Raw genomic sequence first — 23,341 nt, 5'->3', positions numbered from 1 at the left:
GAGTGTGAATGAGTGTGTATGGATGTTTCCCAGTGATGTGTCTCCACTGCGTAAAACATGCTGGCCCCGGATTATAGAGGGACTAAGCTGAAAAAAGGAATAAATGAATGGGTGAATACATTATATTTGTTATATAATTATGTAAATATTTAATTGCATTATATTAAAAAACATCTGACAATGTTAAAAGTTTATTTACGTTAGGTCCGAAAGACTAGCCCATTGTTCTTCAACAAAATGTTATATTATTAGCAAAATAAATATGTACAAATGTATTTGTAAAAAATATTTATCTATAGGTTTTGATGTGAAATATAGGCTACAAGACATATAGCCTATTTGTAAATGTTTTTGTAATTAAAAAAAAATTCAACTTTAAGAAATACACATATGTCTTTTTTTTCTTCCGGTGGTGGGTTGCAGCTGGAAGGGCATCCGTTGCATAAAAAATGTGCTGGATAAGTTGGCGGTTCATTCCACTGTGGTGGCCCCAGATTAATAAAGGGACTGAGTCAAAAAGAAAATGAATATATATATATATATATATATATATATATATATATATATATATATATATATATATATATATATATATATAATTAAATTATAATTAAAATACATATAAAATATAGGCTATATTTCTTATTTAAATATGCAAATATTTAGATCTCTTTTATACAAGAGCTATATACAAGGCTAAATATAAAATTAAACAATTACTATAAAATACAAAATATAATCTAATAAAATAGTATAAAACAAATATTATACTCTCTTATAGTATATGTATGAACATTGTTAGTAAAATTGTGTAAAATGAACTATGTAAATTAAAGTATTATACTCAGTTTTCTAAACACACAAATAATACATATAAAATTGAATATAAGAAATATTAAATAAAATACAAAGTTTAAAATGTTGAAATGTAATCAAATTCTAAATATAACAAAATAATATATATAAAACAAACATGTATTTATGTTTGTATATAAAATGTAATTAATTGAATAATGACAGATAACTAGATTATACAGTGGGAAAATAGATAATATATTTTATATAGATTATAATAATATAATATATTTTATATAGAATAAATTGTAAATCAGTTATCAGATATTTTTTTCTAAATGGAAGTGTTTCACGTCTGCTCTGATAGCAGTGTTTTTAAATCATCCTCGGTGTTTTTCTTCAGCGTCTCCTTATGTTGTCATTCCATCAGTCTGCCGCATGAGGACGCTTCGCCTCTTTTCTTTTATAAATCGGCCCCCACATCGAACAATCGGATCCCGGAGACAATCTGAAGAAGACGAGGCGTTTCCAGTCGCTGTCTGGTCTGCTGTGCCTTCCTGACCGTCTCACGTCGCCCTTCTCCATGATCGGAATACGAAAGGAAAACCGCTAAACGAACAATTTCCCAGCTCGGTGGATCATGGAAACGGAGAAAAACCCTGAAACGAAGATCAAAAGATAACGTAAGGCGAGGAATATGACGACAAATGGACATATTTTTAACAGTCGGCGATCTCGAAGCGGATGTTTCCCTCTTCAGAAACTGTGTGTTACCATCCAGGAGGCTCGCGGAGTCGGGATGTCCCATATAACTGCGCTAAACTCCGATTAGGCAAATGTATGGGACTCGTGCTCTGGAACAAAGGGGAAAACAAAGTTTGACGTGATTTGTTAATTAGCTTCGTTACTACAGACACAGACTGCCAGTAGTCAGATTTCACACTCATCAGCTTACATTTTATGGGGGAAAAAACTAAACAAAACAATGAAGCTTACCGCAAGAAGATAGTTTTCATACTATTTTATAGCCATTCTGAAAGGATGAACATCAGCTTTTGAAAAATATATATGATGCTGGAGTCTCCAAAGCACACATCTTCTTGCCTGGTTGGACTCTGAAACCTGGACAGCTGTATAATTAATTGAGGATAAAGCCGAATATACTGTATTTGAAGAAAAAGGAGAGAAAAAACATGGCAGTTGAAGGCCGAATAACAATTCTTGACGTTGGACTGATTGCCATGGTGGTTCTCCTGGGTCCTGTGGCTGGTAAGTAGTAGTTAACAGATAGTAGCAATAGAAAAAAATGACAGCAAATATTATAGAATTACAGTAGAATTGCTGTCCACACCCTGGTTTTCCAAATCCCTCCACATCCTCTCAAAGTCAAGGCGTAATTAATTGTATGTTACAGTGTGTGTGTGTGTGTGTGTGTGTGCGCGCGTCCTGTCAGTGTTGTGGTGAATTCACTGCCACCCACATCCATCAGGAACTCTTCATTTCCTGAGAGTGAGTGCTTGTGTATTTGTGGATAAAAGTAACAAAGCGAGGTGTGAGAGTCAGTAAAACCACACTTTTTATGTTGTTGTGTGTGGATGTATGTGTCTACACACACACAATCACACACACATTAAGTGTAAATGTGGATTTACGTTTTTTTCCCCATTTATTTTAACCAAAACAGTATTTTTTGTTGACCTATTGTCATTTTATTTTATTTATTATATATATTTTTTACAAATAAATGCTGTAATAATGGGTTTAATAATATCTAATTGAAAATGTGGAAATTATAAATACACATTAACAGTAGCTTACATAATTCATTTCATTTTCTTGTGGGCTTAGTCCCTTTATTATTAATCCGGTGTTGCCACAGCGGAATGAACGTTAACTTATCCAGCAAGTTTTTACGCAGCGGATGCCCTTCCAGCCGCAACCCATCTCTGGAAAACATCCACACACACATTCACACACACACTCATACACTACAGACAATTTAGCCTACCCAATTCACCTGTACTGCATGTCTTTGGACTGTGGGTGAAACTGGAGCACCTGGAGGAAACCCACACTAACGCAGGGAGAACATGCAAACTCCACACAGAAAAGCCAACTGAGCCGAGGCTCGAACCAGCGACCCAGCGACCTTCTTGCTGTGAGGCAACAGCACTACATACTGCGCCACTGCTTCGCTGTATAAAAAAATTTAATTAAATAAAATAAAAATTTAAGCACAGATAATAAAGAAATAATCAGTGCTTTATGTTTTTTTGGAGGAAAATTACAGTATTGAGGTAAAGAAATTTAATTATAAAATCTAAAATGACACTGTATAGTCTTCATTTGAAATTATGGATACACATTAACAGTAGTTTATACAATAATACACATTAGCACTTTACTTAAATATCAAAGCATGTACATATTAATTTAAGAGCCAAAAGAACTTTGATACAGTCTCTTCCAGGGCTGCTCAATATATCGTTTGAGCATCGATATCACAATATGTGTATCTGCAATAGTCACATCGCTTTATTAGATTATTTATTAAAGATTAAAATATAAATATGTCATTTTAATATGATTGTATAAAATATTTAAACAATGATGATTGTGTTATTTTGTTCGATTGTTAATTTTTGTATTTGAATACTGTTAAATAAGCATAAAACATTGTTTATTTCACTTTTATTTTTGCTCCGTAGTATTTATATGTGATGTTAATTTCTTCCAGTTAATGCAGATTACCCAAGTCGTACTAAAGAAATCTGTCCAAATAGAGCTATTCAAATCATCTGGTGAAATTATACTCATATCGTGGCAAAACAAACTAATGCAATGTAAGATTTTTTAAATTGTGCAGCTGTAATCTCTTTATTGTTTTTATTACAGAGCTGTAGTGCCCTGCATAAATGAATCCATTTAAAAGAAATGTATTTATCTGTGAATTGTTATCCAATTTAACAGCAAAAATCAGTACAAGGCACTCAAAAAATGTGGAAAATATCAAAAAGTCTTTATTCACATGGCTAAAGCTTAAAAACTAAACAAAAAACAAAACAGGTTTTTAAGGATCAGCCATGTGAATAAAGATTTTTAAAATATTTTTACCCAAAGAGCTCCATATTTGGCTTCAGTACTGACTTATTTAATGCATATGTGCACATGTAATATTGTATAGCTTCCTATTGAAAATATGAATTTAAAAGAGATTTGTGACGGGTGTGCTTATATATGCTGAGCACTGTATGTCTCTCCTTGTGTGTGTGTGTTGGCTCTGGCACAAGCCCCTGAGCTGCAGTAAAGGGCTACTGAGCATCAAACAGATAAGATAAGAACTGACCCTGCTCATGGTTCATGTGCGGAAAATAAAGGCTAAACACTGATTAGCTGAAAAGACAAGCATGAAACTTAATTTTGCATTTTGCGGTTTGATGCTTAAAAGGCTACATTATGGCTGGCAGATTGGCCTTCTCTCCGCAGCTCACCCTGCAGTCTGACCGTACATGCTGGAACAAGAGCCAAATTTCAGCTCGGACAGATATCTGAGTACAGTGCAGCACTCAAGAGCTGCAGATCATAGGCAGAGCCCGATTTGTTGCTGCTGTAGTGCCATATATGTCTGATGAGTTGTGATTGTGTCGTTGAAGAGTGCCAAACACAGACCATTTAAAGTCAGATTGATAGATTTATTTTTAACATAGCCAAATATGTAAAATAACCAGCCTGATCTCAGGAGAAAACGTAAGTATTTTACATTTTGTGAGTTTAGTGGCTAATTCGTACGAATTTGTCTGAGGAATTCGTCCCTTTTTGAGGGATGTAAACAAAAACAATAGTCCCAACGTATTTCCTGTTTTACATTTTTAATATCTGTATCTATCAATAATCCAACAAGAGCCACATATTGATAAATAATTTTATAAGAGCTTTTTTAACATTAAATTATTATTAAATTGCCTCTTGTTACAGTTATGAAATTGTTTGAACAGAACAGAGGCTGGAAAAATCGAAAAGTGGGATGAAGAGGGGGGTTTGGAGCGGAGCGATGCGACCTGCCTGGTCTGTAATATGCACATGGCAATGGCTGTCATCGGAATAGTCGGTGATCAGGGTGTGTTATAGGTTTTACCAAATACCTAAGGACTGGGGGAAGGGGGTGAAATTTCGTACGTTTTCCGGGAGAAATGACAAAACGGGAGATGGATCTAAAATGCAGGAGACTCCCGGGAAAAACGGGAGTGTTATCAGGTGTGCCCTAAACCCAACCATCATTGGGTGATGAGCAAATCATACTAATTTGTACGAATTAGATCGCACGAATTCATACTAATTAGCCATAAAATCAAAATGTTACGAATTGCCGTGAGATTGTATTGAAAGTAACATGTATGGCAATTAAGTAATTTTTAGGCAACTATTATTAGTTAGTTTTTTAAAGGAGAGATGCGCAATTAAATTGTAAAATACTATATATTTCTCAATGACCTTGATTTGGCAACTAATTAGTTGAATTTTTATATTTGTTTTAGAAATTTGTCTGAAAAAAAGTAATTCTTGTATAAAATGATAAAAGCACATAAAATTGACAAAAACCCAAGCAAAAAAAGTGAATATATCAAACGTTAATTCAGTATCATTTTAAATAACGCTGTTATAAATAGTGCAGTAGTAATAATGGTTTAATAATAATTCATTCATTCATTTTCCTTTGACTTAGTCCCTGATTTATCAGGGGTCGCCACTGCGGAATGAACTACTCGGGACAGTTCATGATGTTAAACAGATTCAGGAATTTTTAACACTATTTCCTATATAAAAAAAAAAAAAATTCTGGAGAAGTCTGATTTGTTTTATTTTGGCTAGAATAAAAGCAGGTTTAAATATTTTGAAACCTATTTTAAGGTCAATATTATTAGCCCCCTTAAGCTATATATTTTTTGATTGTCTGCAGAAGAAACTATACTGTTATACAATGACTTGCCTAATTACCCTAATTAAGCCTTTGAATCGCACTTCATATCCTAATGCTTGTATTTTGAAAAATAAAGATAAAGATAAAAAAATATTAAAAAAAAAATCAGTAGTTAAAAATTATGTTTAGAAATGGGTTGAAAAAAATCTTTCCATTAAACAGAAATTGACGAGAAAAGGGTCGCTAATAATTCAGAAGGGCTAATAATTCTAACTTTAGCTGCAAATGTACAGTTGCAAAGGGAAATAAATACAATAGAATAAAAATATGAAACAAACTTTACTTTAAGCATCTTCACTGTAAGAAAAACACTTTAGCTACAAAAGTTCTTTTGTCAAGAGCAGTGAGGAATTTTCTCTTTTTGTTGTTTGATTATAAAAACAGGCGGCAGCAGGAATATTGCGCGCTGTCACCTCTCTTTCACTTCTCTTTCACAGGCCTTTTGATTCTCAACTCGTTTGTTTTATTACATAAATAAGGGGTTAATATGAATAATCACTTAACACCGCGTTTTGACACCTGTTTGACCATTACAGCGCTCACATTAAGATGACTTTAGATGTCTGTGCTCTGCTTGTCACTGAGGCTAAGCGCACAGTTTGTGAATGAGACCGAATGCTGACCGCATGTTATGTGTGTGCACGGGCAGCATGCTGTCTCATTCGCGCTTTTAAAATATGATTGATTTGAATGTACATCAATGAATGATGCACCTCCCGTGCTGCAAAAGTTACATTACAGTACATGCTTTTAGTCATTTTCATGTGAAACCGCTTTGCAGAGCAACAAATGTGTATAACTGGAAAAGGGGCGGTATATGATGCAGTAATCATTTTATCTTGATTAATGGTTTTTCATAATCGTAAGAAGCCAAAATTGAAATCGAAACCGAATTTTCAATTAATTACACAGCCCTATCACCCAAACATTCTCATTCACACAGATTTTTATTTTATTGTGACATGACTAATATAAAATGTAATATTCTCCAAACAATACATTAAAATATTAAATTAATTTTCTAATGGACATCATTACTGTTGTTGAGTGTGGGCACTGTTGTAGAGGCCAACCAAAATGTATTTATTAAAGAAAAACTCCAAATGAAAAAGTTGAAAGAGCATCAAAAATGGATTACTGGTGGATGGACCAAATTAGGACTGCACAGTATATCGTTTCAGCATCGATATCACAATGTACGCATCTTAAATGTCATGTTGGGATTATAATTGACCAGGAATCACAGTGCACATGATTTGTGGAGTCATTGTGAATTGTAACCCTAATCCAGTAGTATTCTCAATGTTTTTACTTGGATGTGTTTTTTTTAATGCTTGGGATTTAAAAGCAAATTTAAAAAAAATTGGGCACAAGAAATTGTAACGTTTGCCACTTTTAAAAAAGATTAATTGTGTTTCTAAAATGAAGACTGAACCATGTTCTTTTAGATTTGATAATTAGATTTCTGTTTTGGTTTTCGTCTGTGCTTTAATTTAAGTTTTGATATTTTTGGAGATTTAATGCAAATCCTACAAAATCGTGCCAATTAATATAAAAACTTTTAATTGTTTCCAAACAGTTACTTAAGTCAAATGTGAAATTATTTATATTTTTAATAGCAAGCTTTACAATATTATATTTGTGCATATGCATTAGATTAGTCATTAGGCATGGGATGATAACTGTTTTCAAGGACTGTTTATTTATCGTGGTTTGGAAAAGTCAAGGTTTTAAAACTGTCAACATTTTCTGCTTTACAATTTCTAAGGTATATGTAAGATATTTTATCTATTCATTTATTTTAATTATTATTATTATTATTTTATTTATATACAGTATGTACATACTTGTTAGTCAAAAATACATCTAAAAAATCAACACAGGCCCTTTGCGAAAAACGTACCATTGTATACATTTCTGGAGAGAGTGAATTATGTAGAAAGAGCTATGTATGGCTGAATTTTGTCTTTAAAATGAATGCTACAGGCGGTATTGATCGGTCAGTCAGTAAGTCAGTCCAACCTCTGGTGGATTTATGCGAGAAGAGCAGGTACGAATGGCACTCAAGAAAGAAATTCGAGATCTCAAAAAGCATACACAGCGGCATCCCAGGATGTATTTCACGCTATCCAGAAATGTATGCAGGGGTACGTATCATTCATTCAGTAAATTGCAAAAAGCTTAAGGAACATTTCGCTAAAAGGAACTAAAAAAAGTATTATACTTCTACATATCTGACCAGGTAAATAAAAAGAATAGCCTAGTCTTATAATACTAGTTAAATGATTTCTTAAGGTTATTGTTCACACAAAATGCACTGTGAAAAATATCTTTCGACAGTTTCCGAATTTTGTGATTCACAAGTGCTTTCTGTTTACTATTGTGAATTTCATTATGGGATGTTGATCTCTGCCCTGTAGACTTTTGATGTTGAAAACTCTACAGTTCAACAAAGTGACTTTTACTGACAGCTTAGTTGTTTGAAATAATATAATGTAAATGTATAAGAAATTATGTAAAGAGAAATAAGTCTGTAAAATAACAGAAAATGTACTGGTAGTTCATTACAAGGATTTTTTTACCGTAATATACAAAACCAACACAGACAATTTATCACTTTAAACTATTAAAAATGTTAATAAAAGTCACTTTTTCAAACTTTTCAATGTTAAAAGGTCCCACAATGCTATTCATAACCATAAATGAATAGGGAAAAATAAAAACATGAATCTCAAACTGCTATTTTACAGATTTTTTTTACAGTGTAGAAAATCAAGATTAATGTAACATAAAACACAATGCCAAAAATCCCCTTCAGTATTATGAAAATAGTTGCTTGATATAATTCAATTGTTGCCTTAATTTCTTAAACTTGTGTGCTTTTTGGCTGAGATGGAATGAACTGCCAAAAGCGTTGGGCCTAATGGTAAAGGTCAGTATTTTCATTAAATAATTCACAATATTCAGATTTTTCCCCACCAGACCCTGTCTTTCATCTAAACAAAAGGTGGGTGTAAAAAGTGGGTGATTTTCCACTTTGCGTAAATGCATTTAGATCTGCAACATTTTTCCACTAGGGCTATGTGCATCTGTGTATGAGTGTGTGTGCAGTTTCCTCCCCTATAATTCTCCCTTTGTGTGTGACAGCAATTTTGTGTGTGCTTCCTGAAATAGTTTTTGCATTCCATAGTGAAGGTCTGAGTTTTTGTGTTTTGTGTTTTTTTAATACACTGTACATTTGAACTTGAAAACCTCTGCAGGACAGTTTGTGTAATACTGATACAGTTGAATTGTGAAGCACTCAGACAATGTTCTTTCAATTGTGTATTTCTGATTTGTCCTTTACTTTCTGCAGTGTGTTGATAAGGGCGGTTTATCTGTAAGGCTTTGTTTACATACCAAGGTTTAAAGGAATATTTCCCTCCAAAAAGAACAATTTGTCATGAAGTACTCATCTCCGTCTCATTGCAGGCTTTTTTTTTGAACAACTGGGCTATTGTCAGCAAAATATCAGAGTTTTGAATAGAAAAGTAGATGGTTAGTCTACAGATTATTGGCTGGTGTGTTAAGTAGACCTAAAAGTAACATCTTCTGTTTCTAGCCTTAAAAATTGACACCAATCTCAAAATAAGTGAACAAGGAGCGGTTTGATTTTTTTGAATGCACAATATATTTGTAAATCCTCCGTAGATTTTCTTTAGGGATGTCCCATATGCCAGTTTCAAACATTGGTATTGGAGTGGCATTGTTTTTAAAAAGCAGACTGTATTAATTGAATGAAGTCTGGTCCTATATATTTAACAAATACTTTTATGTGTGTCGTAAGCAGAGAGCACAGTTTTTGATAAGACTGTCTGCTGTGTGGAAATTAATGATGTAACCGATCACAATACAGTTTTTAAGTCACGGATTGGACCATTTTTCGGATCAGCAAAAAAGGGAGGGGACAAATGTCTGTTGCTTTCCATTCATGCAAAAATATTACTTTGAAAACCATTGGTTTTAACAAACATAACTTAGAACCTGTGAACTTAATAAAAATTAAAATCAAGAAAAAAACAGCTAAAAAAAAAGAAAATATGAAATATGATCTTTGATACTGTTGCTGATAATGCTAAGTATAGAAATCTAACGCCTTGTACAACAGATCATATTAATATTCAATGAATGATTGATTCAACAATTCACACATAAAACTTATAGGTGTACCATTTTTGAAAACCTATTCAATGATCACCCATCATTTTGATGGTTGTTTGTCGCCACCTGATGGTTTCACGATGTAATTGCTACAACATTCACTAGCGTCAAGTTCCATCAAACTGATTTTAATCTTAACCACAAAAATCAGTGTTTATATCTGAACTATAAACTGTTATCCCAGTACTTCTGTGTTATTAGTATGTAACTAACTAAAAAGTGTAAAAATGGAATCTCTCACGATCAAACGCAGATTTGAATGCAGCGCTTCGAAGGATTAATAAACATGCAAATCATTATCATTTATTATTCATGTTGCGTGGGATTGAATTGAGATCACAATCTTTTAATGTTTAATTGTGCAGCTTTACGCTGAATGCATTACTGTAGGCTAAACAAGCAGTGAGAGAAAACACCTTTAATCAATAACCTAAAAAAGCATTTAGGTCCCACCACAACTTTTTTTCTACTTCGTTATATTTTACAGGGAAGCCAAAATGCTTTCATATACGTGATTTTAATAATGCAGGAGGCAATCTCTCTGCAATTGCTATAAATGTTGGATTAACCTACAAGTTTAAAAACAGTTATTAATCTGCAGGTCACATGCATTCCGAACTGTGGGTTGTGATCCATATGAAATGGTCCATCAGCAGTGTGTAACTTATGCAGTGCAAGCGTTCTGAAAGGGAGTAGAAACAGAGCTTCATTCAATTCTAACAGTTTGATCTTTCACAGTTATGATGTTTAATTCTCTGCTGGGTAAGTTCACAGACGGTTTATGTGAACTTTGTGCTTTCGATATTACCTTGTATGTATTTGACAGTTTAAACTAAAGGATTAGTTTACCCAAAAATGAAATTTTTTATTATTAATTAAATAAGCTCTCTGAGACCCTTTAGACTACAAGTGTCGCAAGATGGTCAATTTCCAGGAACCAAAAACATCCTAAAAGCAGTTCAAGTGTCAACTATAATGTTCTAAAGCAACGAGAACTACGAGCATCACTTATCTTTTGACATATATCCCGGAAGTACTGAAAAAAATGGTTGAATAAAGTCGTAAAATATTGTAAATTATTGTAAATACTTTTACAATGAATATTGAAATGTACAAGTATTTTCGTAGCCTCATATCATCACAATTAAACATTATTTTTGATACCTTTCTGAACATTGAAAGTCACATAAGTGTACCTGTTAACATTGGGATGGGAAAATATGGGATAGCCCCATCCATTTGGGAATGAGTCACGCATCACTAGAAGAACTGACTGTTTTGAGTATTGCATAGGAGGGGCTACGGCGCCATTTTATATTTATTTCAAAGTATTTTCATACCTAAAAAAAATAAAAGCACAAAACAAATTCACAAAAGCAAAGGGCGCCCCCTGGTGGTTTGTCGGTATGGGTTGCGTATAGGAAGGATCGGCTCTTTGATGTTAGTTGCCACCCTTCACAGAAAGATTAAAAATACAGGGAGAAATACAGGAAAATACCTTCACGGGTTGATAAAATTGTAAAATAAATGAGAATCCCGGGGAAAACGGAAGGGTTGACACAGGTATGCACAAGTTTTTGGATTTTACCCAAAATATGTTATTTTGTGTTCCCAAGATGAGGTTTAGAACAACAAGAGGGCGAGTAATTTATTGACAATTAAATTATTCACATAATTTTCATTTTTGGGTGAACTAACTGTTTAGGTGTTATAAGATGCTGAAGAGTTTGGTTTAACACTCACAACATGCACTTCTGATCTATATGGTCAGAATTTAGTATATCAGGGCTTAATATAAAACTCTTGAGAATTTAAACTTTCAAGGCTTGAAAATGTATGCACTTAAAAGCTGTATGATGATGAAGAACTGCAATATGCCATGATTGCTATAGAAACTTAGCCAAAATATAACTTTTTTTTGGTTTTATTAACATGTCTGAGCTGTAAAGGCTCCGCCTCCTTACAGAAAGGTGTGGCAGGGAGCTGCAGCTCATTTGAATTTAAAGAGACTCAGATGAAAACACTGTGTTTTTGCTTTCACAAAATTAGCACATACAGTGCTCAGCATAAATAAGTTCACCTCTCACAAATCTTGAATTAATATTTTCTACAGAATACTTTACAATAATATATTTGAGCATATATATTATATTAGTCATTACCAAAGCTAAAACTGGAAATATTTGATTTAAAGACACAAAATAACTACTAATATTTATTGACAATGTGTACTTTAGGGTTTGGATTAGGATTTGTTTGGCAATAGTTTCTTGTAGTTAAGCATCATTTTCTGTTTCTAAGTAACTGTATAATGTAAGAAGGACAGTATTAAGAAATGTTCTATAGAAGAAAGACGTTTATGATGTGAAAAATCTAGACAACATTTTAATTTTTCAGCTAAACTATCACTTTAAATTAGGGATGCAATGATTAACCGGTTTCTCTATTAACTGAGCTTTAATTTGTAACGGTTAATTAATCGTAAAGGCTTCCCAACACCGCATTTCTGCATGGAACTAAACTGCTGCAACTACACAAAGTTATGCAAACTGTGCACTAGCTTAAAGTTTTAAGCTTGTTTACCAAGGCGAATATGTACTCACACTGAATTAACTATGGCTGAGGCTATTAACGACGTTCACGTCGCGTCTTTTGCACTCACAAGTTTTTTATTTCTTTAGACAAATTTTCACCTTGGACAGATTTTATTTATTTATTTCTTATTTTTTTTATTTATTGATTCATTGTTCTGTCATTTATTTTCTGTGTAAAATTGTTACTTATGTTTAGGCTCACAGAAATCTGCACGCGCAGAATTTCGCAGATTTCTGCAGATTTTCAGCCCTTTATTCATTTATTCATTTTCTTTTAGGCTTAGTCCCTTTATTAATCTGGGGTCGCCACAGCAGAATGAACCGCCAACTTATCCAGCACGTGTTTTACGCAGCGGATGCCCTTCAAGCCGCAACCCACCTCTGGGAAAAGCATATCATTAATTCTGTTTATTTACTTGAGTAAATGTGTGTAATAACTATATTTATTCAGTTTTTAAACTAATTACAGTAATATTATTGACTAATATGTGAATGTTTATCTGATTTATGTACAATGCAGTTTGTTCAGTAATATTTTCTGTTTTTAGTAGATATATTATAAGAGAGACTTGCTTTGTTTACCAAATAAAGTGAATCTAATTGGATTTAGCATTGTAAACATTAAATAAAAGTTACAAATATATTATTTTTTATTTTGCATATTAAGGTTTTAGTTAGGATACTGCCAAAATAATTCAGCAGAAATTTGCTGATTTTTACCAAAATTCTCAGCAGAAATAGCAAAAAACGTCAGCAGATTCCGTGCGGCCCTACTTATATTTAAATGCCAAAAACATTTTTCGTTTATTTGAAAGTACAAAAAATGGACTATTGTTTATTTTTATTATTATTTTGTGCTGTATTATGTAGTTTCTGAGCAGTTATGAATAACACTTTAAATTATAAGGAGTTTTCATGTGATTTACTAAACTAGTAGTGTTTCGAAATGAATGAATGCATAATAATCATGTTAACCATGATCTTTCCTCTGACTATAATCGTACAACCAAAATCAATGCATCCCTACTCTAAATACCAACATGTGATGTTCTTTATGCAGGAATTATGGGATGGTGCTAAATGAGTCTAAGTCGTCTCTGACTCACACATTCTCTCTCACGCACACAAATGTCTGATTTGGATGATATTTCTGTGTCCTCAAATGGTTAAGTAGAGCAGCTGGGTGGAAGTATGGCCCGATGGACAGATTGGAAGAAAGGCAAGGGAGGGTTTTTTTTTTTTTTTGGCTGGAAGCAATAGATGTGAATCAGTATGTAGGTCGTGAGCACATTGATGTGCTTTGTAGCGCTATTAGAAGTGGAGAGTCATGAATTATCCACTTCACTGAGTTGGATTTTGTTTGCTGTTGTGCTGTAGAAGTGCTTCATAAACTGGATTGCAGTGGAATCAGGTTGCCAGAGTTATGATTTAATATTTTGTAGCTTTTTTTGTTGAGGAGGGCAGTAAAATGCTGGCATGGAGCAGCTAGCCTACTGGACAGCAGTACTTAACATAATCGATTTGATGCGGCAGTGAAAGTGTAATATGTATTTTTTTCTCTCTCTTTTTTTCCCATCTCTTACTTTTTCTTTATACTGCAGCAAGTCAGTTTTTGTCTACTCAGCCTGTCAGAAACCATCATCTTCTTGTACGCACATATACACTTGCTATCCAATGTGCTTGTCACTTGAATACAGAGAGGAATGAATAGAACACTGTCATTATCCCGATCTGTCAGCCTGTGTCAGAGCCTCCCATTGGCTGATGTTCATTAGGCTGATGTGCCAGGCATTGTCAAAGAACACTATTGGCTGATTCTGTGCAGGGAATAGAATATATCTTTCAGCTTATAAGTGTAAGTGTATGCATCATTGTGTAAATAACATCAATATTTGGGTTATATACACTAACAGTCAAAATTATGTACGACATGTCGCTTCACAGCAAGAAGGTCGCTGGTTCGAGCCACGGCTGGATCAGTTGGCATTTCTGTGTGGAGTTTGCATGTTCTCCCCGTGTTGGTGTGGGTTTCCTTTGGATGCTTCGGTTTCCCCCACAGTCCAAACACATGCGCTATAGGTGAATTGGGTAAGCTAAATTGTGTGTGGGTGTTTCTTAGTGATGGGTTGCGGCTGGAAGGGGATCCGCTGTGTTAAACATATGCTGAATAAGTTGGCGGAACTAAGTCTAAAATAAAATTAATGAATGAATAAACATGTAAGACTGGCAACCAGTGGTTTAAGTAGGTATTGCAGTTCCAAATCAAAACACTTTTTCAACTAGCACCCCCTCCGACAAGTCCATGCAAATGTTGGTTGTCAAATTGACTACACTGTGTCCTAAAAACATATTTTCCACGTTAAGAGATTTGTCCTAACCATCACTTTAAGGGCCTACTCACACTATGCCATCCGTACCGTGCCCAGGCCCGTTTCCCGGATCGTTTGAGAAGTGTGAGTGCGCTGAATCGGGCTCAAGCATGGTTCACTTGGCCGGCCCTGGCCCGGTTGGAAGAGGTGTGCCTGAGTGCGGTTCACTTAGGCTTTGGCGCGGTACGCTTGTGTGTGAGTGCAAAACGCCCCAAAGCACGAAACTGAAAGCGAGACGTGACTTTTAAGACACTGTTTCATATGGATTTATTAATAATTCTTACTGTTCAGTGAACGCAAACTGCCGTAGTTTATTAAAGATGCAAACCCCTCACTGCACGACAGCTGCGCGCCTTCAGCAAACCTCCTCATTCCTGCAGCACGAGAGCTTTATGATTGTTTATGAGCCCCAAAAGTGGCGGATCTGTTCGGCGAACTATCTGACTGCGTGTCCCCGCATCTCTAAGGACTGTTTGGCGAAATATTTGACGGCATATCAAACGACTGAAACGATATAACTAGAGAAATCTCCACTGTGCTGCTGAGTGAGAGAGCGCTTCTTACTGAACAGCGCAGCAGCGATGACGTAAGCGTGCCGAAGCCCGTTTGCGGTGTGAGCGCGGGCCATCGGGGGAGACGGGAGGGGGGACAAGCGTGCTTTGGCCCGGTTCGAGGCAACTGTACCTAGTGTGAGTTCGGCCTAAATGTCTATTTTAGAAATGGTTATAGAAACAACAGCATAAACTGCTGACAGTGATCACCTCAGGTACCGATTATGTGCTTGAGGATGCACTCACAATACACTATCTGAACTGTGCTCTGGCATGTTTATTGGTTCGTTTCACAAGTGTGAGTGCTCCGAATCAGGACGGTTGGAAGAGGTGTGCCAGAGAGCAGTTCGGTGTGTGCAAAGTGCGCCTGAGTGCAAAACTGAAGATGCAATGTCACTGTTAAGTGACTGTTTCATATGGATTTAGTCATCATTCTTACTTTTTAATGAACGCAAACTGTCCTAGTTCATTAAAGACGCAAATCTCCTATTACCTGCAGCACGAGGACTTTTATGATAATTTATTTCTCTTGTTGCAAAAAAGTAATATTTGTATTGATTGTACTATACTTCTATCAGTTTTGTATTTGTATTTGTTGTAATGGACTGTTGTTATTACAATTAAAAAACAAAAAACTTATGATAATTTATGAGTGTCAGTAGTGGTGGGTCTGTTCAGCGAAATATTTGACTGCGTGTCACTGCATCCCATTTATTAATTCATTAATTTTCTTGTCGGCTTAGTCCCTTTATTAATCCGGGGTCGCCACAGCGGATTGAACCGCCAAATTATCCAGCAAGTTTCTACGCAGCGGATACCCTTCCAGCTGCAACCCATCTACGGAACACATCCACACACTCGCATTCACACAAGCACACTTATACACTACGGACAATTTAGCCTACCCAATTAACCTGTACCGCATGTCTTTGGACTGTGGGGAAAATCGGAGCACCCGGAGGAAACCCACGCAAACGCAGGGAGAACTTGCAAACTCCAAGACTCAGCAACAGTGTTTGTGTTTGAGCAGTTTTTGTAGTCCATGAATCAGTCCTAGAGCAGCTTCAGCTGTGCGAGTGTAATCAGTCTGGATCTAGAACATGTGTGTGAAAGGAGTGCATGTATGAAGTTGTAGTCCATGAACTGGCTGATTTGTAGTTTGTTTGAGTGTGAGTGTTTACCAGCGACCTCTGGTGGATAGATCGCTGGTGAACATGACATTATCCAGTTAGCTTATCATGTATTTCGGCGGACTTGAAACACAGAGAGGAGTTGACCACAGTGATGGGGTTCGAGCAAAAAACGCTTCCAGAAAGCGTCAAAAACAGAAGCCAAAGAATAAAATAAACAAGTAAAAAACGGTGAGAATGTGGTAAAACCTGAAAACGTGGTAAAAATCAGACGAGGGCTTTTATTTTTTTCTAGATTGCTATTTAAAACTGTCGATTGGTTTTCGGGAAGTGGGTGAGCGGGTCAATCAGTGCTTTTGAAAATACTATTGGTTGGGTTAAGAGAAGGAGGAGGGTGAGTCAGTCAGCAGATCTGAAAAAGCATACACAGTGGCCTCTGGCGGATTCACAAAAACTGCAAAAAACCTAGCTCCTGGGATGTATTTGGCGCTCTCCAGAAATGTATATAAGGGTAGGTTTTCAGAATGAGCCTGGGTTGACTAATTCAAGGATATAATTGTGGTTTTATAGCTTATTTGATAGGGCTGTCTTGTAGGCTTCACCACTCAATGAACGATGTAGACTTGTTTCAAGGCCTTTTTTTTTGTAATGCGAGTAACATGCTTGCTAATTATAATGTTATCTCTCACATAGATAAAACAACATGAATTATACAAGAATAATATATTATACATTTTCTAAGTGCGTGCACATACACTCTATCAGTTGGAATAATGCAGATGAGCTGAGACATGCATTGTGTGTTTAGCACAGTAAAGCCCCCTGGGTAACTGCTCAGTTGTGTTGCTATCAAAGCGCATTCATAACCTCCTCCACAAGCCGAGCAGAGAAAAAGGCCTCTGTGGACATCATAGCTAAGCATGACCTTGGACAGCATAATCTCTGAAAGTTGAGCTCTCTTCCGAGATCAGCGTTATCTGCATTCCTCACGATAACGTCTTCAATCTGCAGGCCTTAAGAAAAAACAATGATCATGCTTGCTGGAAAAAAAAACATCACCTGCATCCCAGAGTGTGTGCAAGATGCTTGGGGACGTTTGGTTCTCACAAAGTCCGTCTGGCTGAGGTGATGCTTTCTCAAAACAAATGATGGCTACAGAAGAATAGAAGTTGTAACTCTAGCTTGTTTTTTTTTCTATGCTCTTGGGTAGGATATGCTGAACTCTGGTTAACATGACGTTCAAACCCCCCTAATATCCAAGCAGACAAATCCATCATGTAAAGCAAAGGTCTTAAGAAAGTATATTTAAAGGTCCTGTGAAATAAAAATAAAAATATAGATATCATTATTAGTCTGTTAGTTTTAAGGATAACTATAAGCTTGTTGTGCTCCAAAACAGTGACAAATACACATTTAGGAAACCTAAAACTGATGTAAAAATCTAAAGCTTGCAGTTTGTCACTTCTGCCTGAATCGATTAACAATTTTTTTCACATCACCTCATACAAATCTTGACCATCAAATGCTCTGTAGTATCCGACATGCCCTGCCCCCTTCAAGATGCCTCTCATTTGCTTTTCATTTGATGCGCTTGAGCTCAACCAATCACTGACAGAGCAGGGATAAAAACAAAAAGCCATTTGCTGTTTTTTTAAAGGGAGGGGCTACTTTATATTCCACCCTCTCTTCATTTTTCAGTTGAGATTACATTAAAGAGCATAGAATCACCAAGAGGCGACACTTTGTTGCTATTTGGAAAACAGCCACTAGATGCCGCTAGTGTCATGCGGCCGCCATTTTGGAATGAAAATTCCAAAAGAACAACAGCACAGATGACTACATTAGGCAGAATGAGTTAAAATATTGAGTTACATATGAGTTAAAATATATTCTTACGCCCCCAACTAAAAAGCAACATTTTAAACTAATGAATAAAACAATTGAATTTACAAAATGTTGACAAGACAAAGTTTCATATAATATCTTTAACTTATGACATGAAAGTAAGGTTAACAAAATAACTTAAAAGTTCTACTTTTTTGTTTTACTTAAAGGGGTGGTCCACTACGATATCATATTTTAAACTTTAGTTGATGCTTAATGTAGCTGTGTGAACATAAACAGCATCTCTGAGTGTAAAATGCTCAAAGTTCAATGCAAAGAGAGACCTTGGTTTTTACAGAGTTAGCTTAGCAAAGCCTACAATAAACGAATTTTGGGGATTACAATAAATATTTCCAGGCCAGTGAAATCTCAAATGTACTTTTACCGCGCACACACATTGCGCAGCTAAGGGACGTGGCCAGAGGCGCTGTAATGTTACAGCAGAGAGAGCTAAAATGCTGTTCAAACACTGCTATTTTTACAGAGCTTCTTCTGTTTCTGTATTTGGGCTTCCAAAGGACACAACACAAAGACAGAAGTGCTCACAATTCAATAATAATCATGTTCCAGAGAATTATAAAATACATAGCAAGCATGACTTGACAAAACACAGCTTCCAGAATCTCTCCCAGTTCAGTGCTGGATTCTGTTAACATCTCCTCAAAGAAGGAGCAGCTCCAACAAGCAGAAGCTGTGGACTCACAACCTGTAAGTGTTTTTATTTGTTAAAATTGATCATGACATGTACAGTGTCTTGCGTTAATGCTGTGCTGTAGCAAAGATGTAAGCAACGGGAAATATTGACACCGCTAACAATTTAGCTACAAATTCATATTTATCTGTCAAACTGCTGTAAACTCTTCACCAGCGCAATCGTGTCTCTGTATTGGCAGCTTTTCCTGCGTTCTACATCTCAGATAATGAACTCACAAAAGATATGTGAATGATTCATATTACTTTCACATGCATATTCCGAATATATGTGAAAGAACGTAACGCGTTGAGTTAAAGAAATACAGGATAGCTCGCCTAACTCATGTTGCAGCAGAAAAAACAATCAAGGCTCGCATCCCACATCTTGTGCTTTATTCTTCAGTCAACAGCGTCCCTGTAAATTACAAAGAAACAACTTAATCAAAGCTTTAGAGAAAAATAAAAATAAACATCGTTGGCCTCTGTGATTTTTAATCACAGCACCAAGATTTCTAGGCATGGAATGATCGAGTAGAACTTTTTGCAACATCTGTCTTTTCCATTCTTTAAAAATGACCTCAGATGCTTAAATTATGTCTTTTCAGAATTTCCCATATGTGTTAAATTGGATTCAGATCAGGAGACATATTTATAATAATATAATATATTAATAGATGTGTGTGTGTGTATGTGTTTGTATATTATGATTTTATATGTCAGAATTCAATCATTTTGGACAAAGTGGCTTTTTACATAAAAGCTTTATTAGTCTTTCTTTAACAGACGACAATGGAAAAAAATACTATATACTGTTATAACATATAATACTGCAACAATAAGTGTGCTTTCAGTCTGTCATCAATATCCCATTTTGAAAGTCATGTTAATTTATTTTAACATGTCAGTAATAATGTATATTATGCCAGTGCGTAAACTATGAAATTAAAGTAATTTAAAGTAATTTCACCTAAAAGTGACAGTTCCAAGGAAATAAGTATAGTTTAAATATAAACATGAAGGGCTCTATTTTAACAATCTTAGCGCAAAGTCCAAAGCGCAGGGCGTAAAAGCATTAAGGGTGTCTCAGAATTCACTTTTGCTATTTTAAGGACGAAAAAATCCGCTTTGCTCCATGGTGCATGGTTTAACAGGGTTGAGCTTATTCCTTAATGAGTTATAGGTGTGTTTTGAGAATAAACCAATCAGAGTCTCATCTCCCATTCCCTTTAAGAGTCAGTTCCGTCGCGCTATAGCGCATTTGCTATTTACATGACAAACTTTGTAAGTGAAAAAACGAAACACTTCACTAGCAAGAAAACAGTTAAACAGACCATCTGCAGCGCAAGAATGAGAGATGAACTTCCTTATTCTTTGCTTTCACTATCACTCTTTTCTGTTAATAAGAAAACATGTTGTACGCCCAGACATTCATTAGCAAACATAATTAATTTTGTTTGTTAAGCACAAAGATTTGTTTCAAAACTATTTCTGAATTTAGCTCTAATTTCCAGGAAACTAATAAATGAACAATAATAATGAAGTGTGCTCAAAAAAGTGAGTTATATCCAAATAAACATGCTGTGCCCCATATGGTCTAAAACCTGACAGGTGGGCAAATCTAAACTTAGTCAAAAGCAAGTTGTCATGAATAAACTGAAAAAGCTCCCTGAGATGAAGAAGGCATGAAGGCAGTGTTTTTTTTATTGATGTAGAAAACAATAATTTTTGTAATATTTTATTCCTTTAATTATTTTTCGTTTGTCAAGATATATGTGTGTTGCCGTACATCCTGTGTGTATTAAGCAATGTTTAAGTGAGGCGCAGAATTGACGCACTCTGCACTGGACTTTAGACCTCCTCTCAGCTGGTCTATTGAGCAGTCTATTTTAGATCCTCAAAATAGCAACATGCCAGAAATGCGCCTTAATACGCCTCCTTTTTTAGACCAGAACGCCTATGGGCGCACACATGAGTGCTAATGCATGTGCTATTTAAACAGCGTGTTGCAACACGTCAAAACGACACTTGTGTCAAGCTGAAACTCACAAACAACATTTGCGTCATGCCTTTCGCCGCATTGCATCGGGTGTATAATAAGGCCCTAAGTCTGTAAAATAAACTATTAAAAGTGCTGATGATTGTGATTGAAGTGTTGTACTGTGGTCTCTCAGGTTGTATCTCAGTTTTAATGCACCTTTAATATAAATAAATACAAAACAAAGCAGCTGCTAGTCATCGCGACACCAATAAGATCCAATGGGCGGCCGATCGCTTTCACTCCAAAATGGCGGAATTGCTTGGCTGTTGCTGGGCTCTTCTGTTGCAATGGTACGTTCTATTGAGTGTCGCCTCTTGGTGATTCTAAGCTCTTTGATTACGTCAAACATTAAATAAAAACTGCACATTTCAGAGTACTTCATGAGACCTTTAAATGGTCATTTTAATAGTCTTTTTAGAGATCTTTTATGTTTTACATTCATATATAATTTTATTTATCAAATAGATATTTGTTTTTGAGATCAGACCATTTTTTTGAAAAGTAGGATACATTAAAATTTGTTTCCATCAGCAGCTTGTCAGTACACTCTAAAAAGGCTGGGTTGTTTTTGCTCAACGTTGGGTCAAATATGGACAAACACAAGCGTTGGGTTAAAAGTACAGTTTAATTATACTTAAAAAAATTGACCAGTTTGGTGTTTGTCCTTATTTGACCCAACATTGGGTTACAATAGCCCCACATTTTTCAGAGTGGACCTTTAGTTTTGGTTTATTTACAGTTTAGAATCATATTCTGGAACTACTGAGCTCGGCTTCATGAATTTTTGATGGTGAAAATGCACTTTAACAAAGTGACTTTTATTGTCAGGTGGCTCAGTGGTTAGCACTGTTGCCTAACACCAAGAAGGTCGCTGGTTTGAGTCCCGGCTGGATCAGTCTGCATTTCTGTGTGGAGTTTGCAGGTTCTCCCCATGTTGGCGTGGGTTTCCTCTGGGTGCTCTGGTTTCCCCCACAGTTCAAAGACATGAACTATAGGTGAATTGGATTCAGGCACGTGCACACATAGGGCTCAACCTGTGCAGTGCACATGCCCTTTTTAGTCTTGGATAGAAAGTGCGCTTCCAAAATGATCAAAAGTGCCCCCGCGACGCGGCACACCTTCGGTCCCGCCCTTCAGTAGGCACACGACAACACCGCTCTTGAGTACGCGTGCAACAACACAGCTGATCAGTACGCACGCGATAACACCGTTCTTCAGTACGCGCGCATCCACTCTGCAGATCTGCACCAAACTACCCCCCCTGCCCCCCCCCCCCCCCCCCCCCCGACCTTCAAAAAATTTATCCTTCACATGCCCTTTGGACGGTCTCTGCACGGGCCTGATTGGATTAACTAAATTTTCCATAGAGTATGTGTGTGAATGTGAGAGTGTGTGGATGTTTCCCAGTACTGGGTTCCAGCTAGAAGGGCATCTACTGTGTAAAACATATGCTGGATATGTTGGCGGTTCATTCCGCTGTGGCGACCCTAGATAAATAAAGGGACTAAGCTGAAGGAAAATGAATGAATGAACTTTTATTGCCATTTTAGGTAGTTTGAAATAATATGATGATGTGTAAGCAATCATATATATTGAAATGAATTCGTAAAATAGCTGAAAAAGTATTGGCAGCAGATTGCAGACCTAAACTACTAAAATTTTTAATAAACGTATGACTATGTAAATAAAAAGTCACTTTAATTAAATAAAATAAATAAAAGTCACTTTACTTGAGCTTTTAACAAGAGAAGCAAGTTCCAAGGTCCCATAATGCAATTTGAAATCATAGATAAACAATAAACACTCAAAGGAATGAATCTCAAAGTGCGTCTACAATAAATTTATTTAGCAGGCTTAAATTTATTCATGTTTCGTTATGGCGTACAGAGACGCTCCTCAATATATACGCAGTTGTTGTTATATATATCACTGTTGTTTGTTGATATGAAATGAGTCTGAATGACCAGATTAAGTGGTTTGGGGTCATTTGGGGATTTTTATTAACACACTGTTGGGGGCCCCCTAAAGTCTGCAGTCGGCTTTGATAATGTAGGAAAGTACATGATTACAGTGTGCTTAAATAGTCAGGAAATCAGAACACTTGATCTA

The 23,341-nt window shown here is 35.8% G+C and overlaps 2 protein-coding genes across 6 annotated transcripts in view; one reads left to right on the top strand and one right to left on the bottom strand.

Annotated features, from left to right (window-relative positions):
• The window catches only part of stk24b (serine/threonine kinase 24b (STE20 homolog, yeast)), an 835,587-nt gene that overhangs the window by 477,990 nt on the left and 334,256 nt on the right, over positions 1–23,341 (bottom strand). The gene's annotated exons all lie outside the window — the stretch shown is intronic.
• Positions 1,326–23,341, top strand: part of bmpr2a (bone morphogenetic protein receptor type 2a) — a 54,578-nt gene continuing 32,562 nt past the window's right edge. For 4 of the 5 annotated variants that reach the window (XM_087255752.1, XM_087255754.1, XM_087255753.1 and 1 more), the window contains exon 1: positions 1,326–2,064. In XM_087255752.1, the coding sequence (XP_087111878.1) occupies positions 1,989–2,064 (76 nt within the window). In that variant the 5' untranslated portion in view covers positions 1,326–1,988. 5 annotated transcript variants of the gene reach the window in all.

The sequence above is a fragment of the Danio rerio genome, chromosome 6 (genome assembly GCF_052040795.2).
Source record: "Danio rerio strain M-AB ecotype USA chromosome 6, GRCz13ab, whole genome shotgun sequence".
NCBI classification, from domain to species: Eukaryota; Metazoa; Chordata; class Actinopteri; order Cypriniformes; family Danionidae; genus Danio; species Danio rerio.
This window is presented reverse-complemented; position numbering and strand designations above follow the sequence as displayed.